General features: G+C 45.3%; 1 protein-coding gene across 1 annotated transcript; it reads right to left on the bottom strand.

Annotated features, from left to right (window-relative positions):
* Positions 1-2,537: 2,537 nt before the first annotated feature.
* LOC118359869 (tumor necrosis factor receptor superfamily member 9) lies at positions 2,538-6,710 on the bottom strand. Its single transcript, XM_035738734.2, has 8 exons — positions 5,909-6,710; positions 5,511-5,652; positions 4,969-5,088; positions 4,702-4,845; positions 4,502-4,574; positions 4,167-4,291; positions 3,933-4,073; positions 2,538-3,777 (listed from the first exon to the last, which is right to left on the bottom strand). Exons 2-8 carry the CDS (start codon positions 5,644-5,646, stop codon positions 3,665-3,667), a joined length of 852 nt encoding a protein of 283 aa, XP_035594627.1. The 5' UTR covers positions 5,647-5,652; positions 5,909-6,710; the 3' UTR covers positions 2,538-3,664.
* Positions 6,711-14,319: the final 7,609 nt, after the last annotated feature.

Raw genomic sequence — 14,319 nt, forward strand, 5'->3', positions numbered from 1 at the left:
TGACAGGCTTGGCATATCAAGAGGCTGATTAAACAGCATGGCGCTGAAGAGTATTTCTGTGTGTAATAAAGCCCTTTTGTGGGGAAAAACTAATTCTGATTGGCTGTGCCTGGCTCCCCAGTGGGTGGCCCCACCCATGGTTGCACCCCTGCCCAGTCATGTAAAATCTAGATTAGGGCCTAATGTATTTATTTCAGTTGACTGATTTCCCTATATGAACTGTAACTCAGGAGAATATTTGAAATGGTGGCATTTATATCTTCAGTGTAGTTGGCCTTGCCTATTCATATTTGCCTTCTGTGTTGATGAGAGAATGTTAATATCAGTTTGTTTTATTGTTTGACTTTTTTGGTTTTCTTATTTAGTATTAAGGGAAGATCTGAGTAACACTCAATTCACATGGCAACACATCTGAAACCCTGTTTTAGGGATGCTATCCCCTCTTGATATCTGTCTGAGAAAGACCTGAGGGGATCTTTTCAGAACAGACTTATCATGTAATTCACTTCTAAAGTGTCAAGTTTCCCAAATGACTGGGAAATAGAATTGTCACTGTGAATCCAGTATTTCCTCAATGGGCTGTCTCAGCCTAGGCTTGTCACGTCATACATTTATGACATGGAATCCCCTTACTGTGCTGGAGTCCCCTTACTGTGCTGGAGTCCCCTTACTGTGCTGGAGTCATCCTCTTAACTCCACATCTTCAGTGTTTTACAGTTAGGCCTGTTGGTGAACTCTTAAGTTATGCTGTATGACAGGAGGTCACGGCACACCGAGCATACTGCTGATACGAGGTAACTCCACCTTCTCCCATGAACCTAAACTTTACATTGAGTAGTTATGTAAGTGCAACTACTGAACTGCATCCTTCCTCAATCTAGTTTTCCCACCAACTCTCTGATTCTGATAATTTTGCACCACTCAAACTGTCAATTGAGTACATTCAACAGAGTTCCATACTCTACATTTTCATTCCTTTTATTTAAACATACTTTTAAAAAAATATACAGTAATACAGCAACTACATGTTAGACAAATCACTGCTAGAACTTTATCTTTATAGCACTGGGAACAGTGCTCTCATAGGTTTCTCTGAAGTGTTTCTGAATAAAATGAACACCCATGAAACCTCAACTGTGTGATATTAATTCCTCTTAGAGAAGCTGATGCTGACAGAGGAATGTGCTGCAGTAAATGTAGCTGATCTTCTATTTTGTCAAGGTCATCAATAAGTCATATTGGTGTAAGTTACAATTTTACATTTGTCATTTAGCAGACACACTTATCCAGAGTGACTTAGTCGTGAGTGCATTCATTGCAAGCGCCATGCTCTACCAACTAAGCCACGCAGGGCACATTTCCTGCCAAGATCTTTATGGTAAGATGGATACAATAAGACAATCCAGTGGTATTTGCTAGTTCTTTATTTAAAAAAAATATGAAACGATATTGCTTATTTAATCAATCTCTGTGCCTAAGTGAAAAGATATACAATACATAAAATCCCAGGAGCCGGCCAGTCCAAGTACTTAAGGATATTCACATGGACGGCACTCTAAAAATCCATCAATGTGACTATCATCTTTAGTGTAACTGGCTTTCTGAAGGTCCTGTCCTCAGATTACCGTGACAGTCATTTGTGGTGGTGATGACTAATTTACACTGCTACTACTGTAGGCCCATTCCATGAGTGTGGGTTCACGTTTTCCACCATGTAGGCCCTAATTGTGAAATGTGAGATGTTCCATCTCAGTGGGCTACGCCTGTCCAAACTAGAAAAATACAGTAACTAAACGTGGGTGTGAACTGTGGTGCACTACTCTGCTTCTTTGTAGACTCATGAAAAGTAAAGGTTACATTAGTACAGATCTGAATGGGAAGTTTATATAGGATCATTTGCCTGAGATGCTCTTCCAGCGTGTTTGACACGGTTTCCCCTCTTCCCTGTGTGACTATACAGCGTTTATGATTCTGTTAGCTTTATTTACACATGACCTATGCTCCTTCTTGTGTAATTTCCCAGCAGTGATGGTACAATGGGATTAATATGACACATTTAATCATAATCCTCTCGGCTTTCCCAGCTCTGCCTAACAGAAAGCCCAGAGGGAGTATTCATTTCTTTTTTACAACCAAGGCTAAGTGGGCTTGAGTTAACAAGCATTTCCAGCAAGCCGAAGGAACACCGATTTAGATCATGCTTATGATTGCAAACCTAGTGGTGAAAGAGTTCACTCTGGTCTTGATCTTATCAGACGAGGTTAAAGGAAGCCCTTTGATCACATTCAATGCCGACATTGTAAATTGTGCGCCAAGTGCAATTAACATTTGTATTGGTTAACAGACTTTTCCAGTTACTTTAGATATACGTCTGTGTAAAGGGGAAACCCCCACCTGAGAGGATTCTCTGACCGTAGCATTTCCTCCTACATTATTTGGAATGTCCAGACCCTTTTTGAAATCTCTTCCTGGAAAAGTTGGGTAGATTAAGCTGCCTTTTTATTATAACGTCATACTGTGTCCTGCACACATTTCAATGTCCTTGTCAATGTTTATTTTACCAGGTAGGTTGACAAAACACATTCTCATTTACAGCAATCTCTTGGTGAATGGTTACAGGGGAGGGTGGGATGAATGCTCCAATTGGAATGTCCTTAACTCTATACCAGCCAACAAAAGCAGTACATTCACACAGGAAAGTGGCTCCAAGTCACATACTGTACTACAGTGGTACATTGTTATCATAAATGAAATTCTTAAAGTGCTGAGGCATTACCCTGTACTTGCTCTTCGTCATACCTTGCGCAATGAAACGTTCGTCACACCTCGGGTTGTACAGTATATTAAGTAGGGATATTCCCTTCAGCTTAAACTGTGGGCAGCTAGGTTTAGCCATTCAGGGAACTGAGAAAACGTGACTATGATACTGTATAAGCCAGTGGGAGGCATGGAGGCTGCCAGTCACAACTATACAGAGCTTCCTATGTTGTACTGCTGTACCCCCTCATTCACTGTTACATTATAGTCATGGCTCTGATACTACTCTTGAAATGTGTATGAAGGTAGTATTACATATTCAGGCCATAAAGGACACTTGCCATCAGTTTATGAAACCAGGAAATGTAAATAGTTGAACTAGTCCAGCTGCAGCCAATTGCTAATGCATATGTCATATAGTGACATCAGTGTTTTTCCCCCTAAAATTCCCCATCACTACTGACATTTGAATATCAGTTTACTAGCTAGCTGACATGTACATGATCTTAACATAGTGACCTAGTTTACCTTTGAATGTGCTTGTGTGATAAGAAAATGACTGAGGTATTAGAAATATCACAGAATAAAAATATATCACAAATTCAAAAAATGATCTAAGCCTCTGTCTTATTCCCAGCGACTCAGTAGCATGGTCCAGCAGAGCTAGAGTCCAACTGTATCAGCAGTAGCATCAGCCCGGGCTTGAGGCTAGCAATGTGTAGGCATCAGAGTGCCCGTGTGAAGTAGTGATCATTAGGTCAGACCCAGTATGACCCTGTTCCAAGTTAATTGTCACATCCACAAGTACAGTGAAATGCCTTTCCCAACAATGCAACATATCAGTAATACTCTTAAATAAATTAAAGTAAAGTGGAACAAAAACACATGAAAGTAAGTCCACTGCCACTCACACAGGCAGGAGCTTGGTCTCAAAGTCTTGGGAGCACAGGATTTCAGAGCTGCTGCCCTGCTCCTGCTGAGGGTGGTGGAAACTGGTCACCACCAGGCTCCTGGGTTCATCTAAGACAGAGGGAGAGCGGAGGTGAAGATTGAGCCCTCTCAGATTAAATTATGTTGACGCTTCGTTCAGGATTACAGTTTGAAAGCTGACAGAACAATGTTGCACTGCTGTATGATGAGTAGGAATGAATAACATTGTATAAGCATCTAATTACCTGTAGGGGGAGTTAGCTCAGTAAGGGTTGGCTCCTTGGGGGCTGTCTTCTCTGGCTTCTTTTTGGTGATGATGATGACCAGAAACAAGACGATAAGGAGGATAAAGACCCCAAATGAGGCACTTATAGCCCAAAAAAGCCCTGTGCCATCAAAGAAAGAGGCGTTGTCATTTTTTTTTAAAAACAAGGTGATATAACATACATTTTGCCATGGGTTAGATTCACTGGTCTTACCCTCAGGGTCCGCCTGTGTTGAAGGTAAGGTGTTGACTTCTGGCGTTACAATGTTGGCAATGCCGCACTTGCTGTCACTGACTGCATCTCCCACTGCAACAATGTGTTCATTGGGATGCAGACAGCTGGGACAGAGATGGAGAGATAAAGATTAAGGATTGGCTCTCCAATATCAGATTACATTGAGTAGCCATAGCGGAGGATTTTAGTTCTGAGTTGCTGAGATTAAGTCAAGTGTTTTGCTGCATATGGTAATTTATGCAATGGCATTAGTACTATCGGTAATTCCAATATTGACGCAAACTCAAGAGTTTACAGGGGGGATTAAATGGAACCTTGTTCTCCAAGACTTGCACTTCTCATGGATTTTGTCATTGAAGGTCCCTTCTGGACAATTCCGGCAGGACCCTATGGAGACAGACATGCAGAGGGTCGGACATGGTGAAAATGTTCCATGTGTCCTGATCTTGTGTCTTACTAGGCATGCCAGATAACTTGTTTGACTTTAAGGTCTGCAGGTATAGATGTGTCTTACTTGCAGCGGGAAGAGGTTCCTGGCCCGTCCCACACTCCTCAACACAGAAGGAGCAGTGGTCATCACCACATCGGAATCCTGCCCTACAGTCACATTCTGTGTCCTTGCTTTTTGTACAGGCCGCCTTAAGGAATTGGGCGCCACCTACACACACGCAAGCAAGCAAAAGAGTAAAATGAATGTTAAAACGTCTCGCTCATCAACGATAGATATTTAAGTGTAGAGGAGAATAGATTCTATCAAATGGGTAAATCTCTGGTGACATACCTACACACTGAGTACACCTGAGACAGGAGTGTGATGTACCATCAGTTGTATAGGTCTCATTCCGACATGGAACGCAGAGCTTTTCTGGGTCTGGTCCACAGTGTGTCACCAGACGGTTCCCTACACAAAATACACCGGCAACAATTGAAAACACATCTACATCCATAATAACATCACAATCGCTCCATCAGTAGCAATTTCAGTGGACGGTAAATGTATTTGATAGGAAACTATTTCCAGCCCTCTTCCACATGCCAGATACAGTTGTTTGATCATTATCCATACACTCCCCTCTGGTGGTACTAATAGAAGCCACTGAAACTCAACTGGGTCACTTTAGTGGTATACCCACTAAAGGATACATATGATTTAATTAACCTGGGATACAGTAGATTGTTCATCCCCATAAAAGAGAGAATTTAACCAGATAAAGCCTTTAGAATTTACTTCTCAAAATCCAAGCCCCATTACATTAATTCTTGATTATTTCTAGGTTACATTTAAAGTTAAACCATTTACAGTAGCCTAGTTTAGACATTTACCTGGATTGCACCTTTCACAGCAGACATCAGGAGAACCAGCAGAGGTTGTCCATTGTTTACAACCTATCTCACCAGTGCTACTCAGGCAACACAGTGTGAGCATAGAGATACACAGTACCCTGAGGACCAGATGCATCTCTCGCTGCCCTCCAATTCACACAGAAAATTAGGAACACAGAAGGGCTATGGATTCCAGGTGCAGTTGCTTGACAGTAATAATAATCCAAATGTTATAGCAACAGCAGTACCCTACTTGAAAGCACCCTTTCATATGATGAGACTTCAAACTCTCCTGGCTTTATGTGATTTGGGGGGCGTGGACAAAAAAACTTTTTTTTTTTTACTAGGCAAATCAGATAAGAACACATTCTTATTTACAATGACGGGCAGATTTTTACCTTGTCAACTCGGGGATTCAATTCAGAAACCTTTCGGGTACTGGTCCAACGCTCTAACCACTAGGCTACCTGCCGCTGACAAAATCCTAACGTTTGTCACCAGTTGCAGGCGTAAAATACACTATTTCAGACGCAGATTAAGTGCTTGAAAGGGATATGTCAACAGAACTAATTACAAGCAGAGAGATGTTCAATAAAAAGTTGAAATGACAAATACAAGTAACGAAACTAAATTGGAGAATGAAAAGATTATCAACGGTTTTTCTTCCGTTTCCTATGATAACACGTTATCTTCTGTCCTGTAGCCTACTCATTGAAGTTGCGGTCCACGAGTGGAGACGTGATTTGCAGTTGAACGATTCGTTCTCTTTGAACGACGTTTATTTTAGCCGTTCGCTCCTCCAGCTCAGCGGTTCCAGAGACGTAAACCGACCTCCAATGCGCGAAGGAAAATAGATCATGAGCATAGAAATACATGTTTAGAACGGATAATTGATCGCATGGTGCCAGAATGAGAAACTAAAACCTACAGCATGTGCTCAGCAAACTCGAGAACAAGTCGCATTGCGTATCATCTTGCCCGGCTACCCAGACTCCATGCTCCCGCCAAATGCTACGCCCGTTAGTTGCTTCTTTAGTTTCCGGGTCTGGGACGTCTGTTTTGTGTTTGATATTGGTGAATTATATATCCGATCTAAGGCTTATGGTATTTTCTCAATACAAATGGCGAAAACCAAGTCCTGTTGTAGCGTACCTCATTGTTCAAATTCAAGAAAAAAAGTTGTATCTAATGTCTGGTACTTTGAAGTCAAACAGGGTTGGTCTGGTCTTGGTGGGCTAGCTCGAATTGGTTAACACTACCTCAAGAATATAAATGATGTCATATTGACTTTTCATAGCCGGTCATTCAGAGTTAGACAAAACAGCAGGTCTGGGACAGGTAAACAGGGTTACATAGCTGCAGGCAGCACAGTTGAAACTGGAGCAGCAGCATGACCAGGTGGACTAGGAACAGCAATGACTCATCGGGCCAGGTAGTCCTGAGGCATGGTCCTCCGAGAGGAGAGAGAAAGAACGAGTGAATTAGAGGGAGCATCCTTAAATTCACACAGGACACCGGATGAGCCAGACTAATGTTGCTAGCTAGAAATTGTAGAAAGTCCTTTGGTTACAACTAGCTAGCCAGATGTTGAAAAAATGGTTTAACTCACCCTCACTACTGTAACTAACGTTACCCCATACTCCCGATGCCAGCTAGCCAAATGTTTAGTTTTCTCGCTAGCGAGCGTCATTGCTAGGATAAGTTAGCTAGCTTGATGCCTAACCTTGCTTGCCCTGGCATTGGCTACTCGCTAGGAGGCTAACCAAACACACAAGATGACAGGTTTGATAGGATGTAAATAGCTAGCTACACTATATATACAAATGTATGTGAACACCCCTTCAAATTAGTGGATTCGGCTATTTGTCTCTCCCGTTGCTGACAGGTGTATAAAATCGAGCACACAGCCATGCAATCGCCATAGACAAACATTGGCAGTAGAATGACCTTATGAAGAGCTCAGTGACTGTCAACGTGGCACCGTCATGGGATGTCACCTTTCCAACAAGTCAGTTTGTAAAATGTTTGCCCTGCTAGAGCCGCCCGGTCAACTGTAAGTGCTGTTATTGTGAAGTGGAAACATCTAGGAGCAACAACGGCTCAGCCGCAAATTGATAGGCCACACAAGCTCACAGAACGGGACTGCTGGGTGCTGAAGCGTGTAAAAATCGTCCTCGGGTGCAACACTCACTACCGAGTTCCAAACTACCTCTGGAAGCAACTTCTGCTCAATAACTGTTCGGCGGGAGCTTCATGAAATGGGTTTCCATGGCCGAGCAGCCGCACACAAGCCTAAGATCACCATGCACAATGCCAAACGTCAGCTGGAGTGGTGTAAAGCTCGCCGCCATTGGACTCTGGAGCGGTGGAAATGCATTCTCTGGAGTGATGAATCACACTTCACCATCTGGCAGTCCGATGGACGAATCTGGAGAAGGAGAATGCTACCTGCCACAATGCATAGTGCCAACTGTAAAGTTTGGTGGAGGAGGAATAATGGTCTGGAGCTGTTTTTCATGTTTCAGGCCCCTTAGTTCTAGTAATGGGAAATCTTCAACGTTGTAACATACATACACTGACATTCTAGATGATTCTGTGCTTCCAACCGTTGTGGCAACAGTTTGGGTAAGGCCCTTTCCTGTTTTAGTGTGAAAATGTCCCTGTGCACAAAGCGAGGTCCATACAGAAATAGTTTGTCGAGATCGGTGTGGAAGAACTTGACTGGCGTGCACAGAGCCCTGACTTCAACTCCATTGAACACCTTTGAGATGAATTGAAAAGCCGACTGCGAGCCAAGCCTAATCGCCCAACATCAGTCCCCGACCTCACTAATGCTCTTGTGGCTGAATGGAATGCCTTTCCAGAAGAGTGGAGGCTGAGAGTGTAGCACCAAATGGGGACCGACTCCATATTAATGCCCATGATTTTGGAATGAGATGTTCGACCAGCAGTTGTCCACATACTTTTGGTCATGTAATGTATTTATCTAGCTGGTTTTGCAAACGTTAGCCTAGCTAGCATCAAGTAGAGCCGATATAAAATTGCTGTAAAAACCACTCTAGCTGAGTTTAGAAGAAAGACAGAAGTTTATTTTTTACAGGAGAGTTACTTTTGATCCACCATAGAACAAGGAGTTAGCAAAGATTTGTATAACTATCTGTGTCTGTAGCAAATATTTTCATAACTAACCCAAGATTGACCAGAGCCTGTCGTTTCCAATGGGAGCAAATTAATCATAGTGGGCAGAACAAGCAAGGAGGTGGGCAGAGCCAAGCACGAGCTAGTGAGATCCTATTGGCATGTTCTAAACATTTTATTTGCATATTTCTGTTAGGGAACGCCTACTCTGTGAGTTGCGCGTCTGCAATAACTCAATTCATCCTTGCACTCCTCCTAAACAAGGAAATATTTTGAAATGTTGGCAAAGGGTAAAGTCTACAAAACACAGTCCACTCTGTTTGTTACATATTCTAGTTTTGGAAACAGAAAACTATATGGAGATAAAAATGTTTTATCCAAGAGAAAATTAGCAGAACCTCTGCCAAAATCCATCTCATTCCATCAACTCCCACTGCCGGCCGTTGGGTGTCCTCTCGTCAACATTTCCGGTAGTGAATGGAACGCCAACCACATGCCCCACCCCCGTGAGAGATAGGCCTTGTGGCTAACGACAATACAGCTGAAGAATTTAGTGTAAGTCTTCAGGCTACTTATCACTCTCATGGCAGTCAAGCAAGGCATTCCCCCAAGAGTCGTTCACAATCTAGTCCGGTTGCGGCCACAACTGGACCTCGTTTCAAATGTATCAATAAATAATCTTATTTGTATGCCTCGCGATCAACAAATGTACATTGTTAAAAGCACACGTTTACAAGTTTCAGTCACAAATGACAACTTTTCAGTTCATAGTTCGCCATTACAACTTTTGTACCATCGGCTGCCATTTAAAAAAAATGTCTGCCAGGACCCCATGGGGCCAAATGGTGGCTCCATGTCTATATAATTTCAGCGTATACTGTACTACATACATCTACCAATGTGCCAAATGTTGTGCTCTTATCACATAGTGCACGATCGAGTCATTATTTTGCTTAAGCGCCCCACTAGTATACAAAATATAATTGTACATTTTCATTCCTCCCTACTAACAAAAAAATCATAGCATTCTTTATTATTTTTTGGTGACTAGTTGCTTGACAAAGTTCGAAAATTGATCAAAGAAAGCGATTCAAAATGATGCCATTTTTGACACACTGGGGTCAGAATTGAGCCCAGTTTATGCTTTTAAGCTTGGTGAATGTCTCAAGGGAATGTGATGACATTGTACTGACAGAAGAACAAAGATAAAATACGTTATAATTATTCACCCACTCACACAATGGGAAAATGGGAATGTCCTCTTAGGACAGAGAGGAAGACATTGCCAAATGTATTTCTCAGGAGAGAAAAAGGTCAGACAGAGACAGAGAAGGAAGCGTCAGGGCATTACATAGTATATTGTGCAGTGCAACACAAGGTTTGGGAGAAGGCATTACACAACTTTTAAACTTTCCTTGTCATGCCCTTGTGCATATCAGCTGTTGTTTGACTGACTCACCCATGTGGCTGACTCGGGAGTTTACAACTACTATAATTACTATTATTCCACAGATAGTTGCCTGTGATGGACTGATGAAGCATGGAAATTGAAACAAAAAAGCAACCTGTTATGCCGTGAAAGTACCAACGACTCCTTCCAAAATGTTACTGCATAAAATTCCAAGCAGACAGATCAAGCCCTCTTTGAATAGTTTGAGCCGGTGTGTGGACATGAAGCTATGGTTATGGCTAGGGTTGGGGTTGAGCCGGTGTGTGGACATGAAGCTATGGTTATGGCTAGGGTTGGGGTTGAGCCGGTGTGTGGACATGAAGCTATGGTTATGGCTAGGGTTGGGGTTGAGCCGGGGTGTGGACATGAAGCTAGGGTTATGGCTAGGGTTGGGGTTGAACCGGGGTGTGGACATGAAGCTATGGTTATGGCTAGGGTTGGGGTTGAGCCGGTGTGTGGACATGAAGCTATGGTTATGGCTAGGGTTGGGGTTGAGCCGGGGTGTGGATATGAAGCTAGGGTTATGGCTAGGGTTGGGGTTGAACCGGGGTGTGGACATGAAGCTATGGTTATGGCTAGGGTTGGGGTTGAGCCGGTGTGTGGACATGAAGCTATGGTTATGGCTAGGGTTGGGGTTGAGCCGGGGTGTGGATATGAAGCTATGGTTATGGCTAGGGTTGGGGTTGAACCGGGGTGTGGACATGAAGCTATGGTTATGGCTAGGGTTGGGGTTGAGCCGGGGTGTGGATATGAAGCTATGGTTATGGCTAGGGTTGGGGTTGAACCGGGGTGTGGACATGAAGCTAGGGATATGGCTAGGGTTGGGGTTGAGCCGGGGTGTGGATATGAAGCTATGGTTATGGCTAGGGTTGGGGTTGAGCCGGGGTGTGGACATGAAGCTATGGTTATGGCTAGGGTTGGGGTTGAGCCGGTGTGTGGACATGAAGCTAGGGATATGGCTAGGGTTGGGGTTGAGCCGGTGTGTGGACATGAAGCTATGGTTATTGCTAGGGTTGGGGTTGAGCCGGGGTGTGGACATGAAGCTATGGTTATGGCTAGGGTTGGGGTTGAGCCCGGGTGTGGACATGAAGCTATGGTTATGGCTAGGGTTGAGCCGGTGTGTGGACATGAAGCTAGGGATATGGCTAGGGTTGGGGTTGAGCCGGTGTGTGGACATGAAGCTATGGTTATGGCTAGGGTTGGGGTTGAGCCGGGGTGTGGACATGAAGCTATGGTTATGGCTAGGGTTGGGGTTGAGCCGGGGTGTGGACATGAAGCTAGGGTTATGGCTAGGGTTGGGGTTGAACCGGGGTGTGGACATGAAGCTATGGTTATGGCTAGGGTTGGGGTTGAGCCGGTGTGTGGACATGAAGCTATGGTTATGGCTAGGGTTGGGGTTGAGCCGGGGTGTGGATATGAAGCTAGGGTTATGGCTAGGGTTGGGGTTGAACCGGGGTGTGGACATGAAGCTATGGTTATGGCTAGGGTTGGGGTTGAGCCGGTGTGTGGACATGAAGCTATGGTTATGGCTAGGGTTGGGGTTGAGCCGGGGTGTGGATATGAAGCTATGGTTATGGCTAGGGTTGGGGTTGAACCGGGGTGTGGACATGAAGCTATGGTTATGGCTAGGGTTGGGGTTGAGCCGGGGTGTGGATATGAAGCTATGGTTATGGCTAGGGTTGGGGTTGAACCGGGGTGTGGACATGAAGCTAGGGATATGGCTAGGGTTGGGGTTGAGCCGGGGTGTGGATATGAAGCTATGGTTATGGCTAGGGTTGGGGTTGAGCCGGGGTGTGGACATGAAGCTATGGTTATGGCTAGGGTTGGGGTTGAGCCGGTGTGTGGACATGAAGCTAGGGATATGGCTAGGGTTGGGGTTGAGCCGGTGTGTGGACATGAAGCTATGGTTATTGCTAGGGTTGGGGTTGAGCCGGGGTGTGGACATGAAGCTATGGTTATGGCTAGGGTTGGGGTTGAGCCCGGGTGTGGACATGAAGCTATGGTTATGGCTAGGGTTGAGCCGGTGTGTGGACATGAAGCTAGGGATATGGCTAGGGTTGGGGTTGAGCCGGTGTGTGGACATGAAGCTATGGTTATGGCTAGGGTTGGGGTTGAGCCGGGGTGTGGACATGAAGCTATGGTTATGGCTAGGGTTGGGGTTGAGCCCGGGTGTGGACATGAAGCTATGGTTATGGCTAGGGTTGGGGTTGAGCCGGTGTGTGGACATGAAGCTAGGGATATGGCTAGGGTTGGGGTTGAGCCGGTGTGTGGACATGAAGCTAGGGATATGGCTAGGGTTGGGGTTGAGCCGGGGTGTGGACATGAAGCTATGGTTATGGCTAGGGTTGGGGTTGAGCCGGTGTGTGGACATGAAGCTAGGGTTATGGCTAGGGTTGGGGTTGAGCCGGGGTGTGGACATGAAGCTATGGTTATGGCTAGGGTTGAGCCGGTGTGTGGACATGAAGCTATGGTTATGGCTAGGGTTGGGGTTGAGCCAGGGTGTGGACATGAAGCTATGGTTATGGCTAGGGTTGGGGTTGAGCCGGTGTGTGGACATGAAGCTAGGGATATGGCTAGGGTTGGGGTTGAGCCGGTGTGTGGACATGAAGCTATGGTTATGGCTAGGGTTGGGGTTGAGCCGGGGTGTGGACATGAAGCTATGGTTATGGCTAGGGTTGGGGTTGAGCCGGGGTGTGGACATGAAGCTAGGGTTATGGCTAGGGTTGGGGTTGAGCTGGTGTGTGGACATGAAGCTATGGTTATGGCTAGGGTTGGGGTTGAGCCGGGGTGTGGACATGAAGCTAGGGTTATGGCTAGGGTTGGGGTTGAGCCGGTGTGTGGACATGAAGCTATGGTTATGGCTAGGGTTGAGGTTGAGCCGGTGTGTGGACATGAAGCTATGGTTATGGCTAGGGTTGGGGTTGAGCCGGGGTGTGGACATGAAGCTAGGGTTATGGCTAGGGTTGGGGTTGAGCCAGGGTGTGGACAGGAAGCTATGGTTATGGCTAGGGTTGGGGTTGAGCCGGTGTGTGGACATGAAGCTATGGTTATGGCTAGGGTTGGGGTTGAGCCGGTGTGTGGACATGAAGCTATGGTTATGGCTAGGGTTGGGGTTGAGCCGGTGTGTGGACATGAAGCTATGGTTATGGCTAGGGTTGGGGTTGAGCCGGTGTGTGGACATGAAGCTATGGTTATGGCTAGGGTTGGGGTTGAGCCGGTGTGTGGACATGAAGCTAGGGTTATGGCTAGGGTTGGGGTTGAACCGGGGTGTGGACATGAAGCTAGGGTTATGGCTAGGGTTGGGGTTGAGCCGGGGTGTGGACATGAAGCTATGGTTATGGCTAGGGTTGGGGTTGAGCCAGGGTGTGGACATGAAGCTAGGGTTATGGCTAGGGTTGGGGTTGAACCGGGGTGTGGACATGAAGATAGGGTTGAGGTTAGGGTTATGGCTAGGGTTGGGGTTGAACCATGATGTGGACATGAAGCTAGGGTTAGGGTTGGGTTTGGGGATAGCATTACAGCTGTGGAGACATTGTAATGCCATTCTAGGGTTCTTTTCTCCAGTCACTTTCTTTTCTCCTGTCACTGTCTCTCTTTTTTCATTTGCTACATTTTCTCACCACTTCCCTATCTATTTGTGTATGTACCTTCGAAGGGTGAGCTCTAACAGTAGGTGTCTTGTTAGGTCCCATCCTTTGGAATTACTTACTCTCAACAATGACATTGTTAGATCCCATTGGATAACCTGGTTAAACTGTTGGGGTAAACTATTTGCACCTTTATGTGTTGCTTCTAAGTATCTGTCTTCAATCTTCTTTCTACCTTTCACACCCCCCACTTCGTCCTACACACAGGGCCGTAGGATGTAAGGTCATGACATCAAATGTCAACACCTCATCTGCCTAAAAACCTTACGTCAATAGCAAACACCCACGTCTCCCACTCTAGACAACACTTGCGTACACAGACAGAAAGCCGTAGTGTACACCCCTAACACTACAGCTTGTAAAAGAGAAATTGAAACACTGTATGGTAGACCAAATAAGAGCTGCTCATAGTCAGTGTATGGGCTTAGGCGGTTTGGAGTAGTTATTTGCACCGAACAGGGTCATACTGAGTCACTCCACATCTCTCACAATAGATTCCACCAGCTGTGCAACACAGCCATAGTAGTCACTGCGTGTTCGGATCTGTAGCCCTGGAGAACCTTGCTCTAGTGAG

Source organism: Oncorhynchus keta, chromosome 27, assembly GCF_023373465.1.
Source record: "Oncorhynchus keta strain PuntledgeMale-10-30-2019 chromosome 27, Oket_V2, whole genome shotgun sequence".
Lineage (NCBI taxonomy): Eukaryota > Metazoa > Chordata > Actinopteri > Salmoniformes > Salmonidae > Oncorhynchus > Oncorhynchus keta.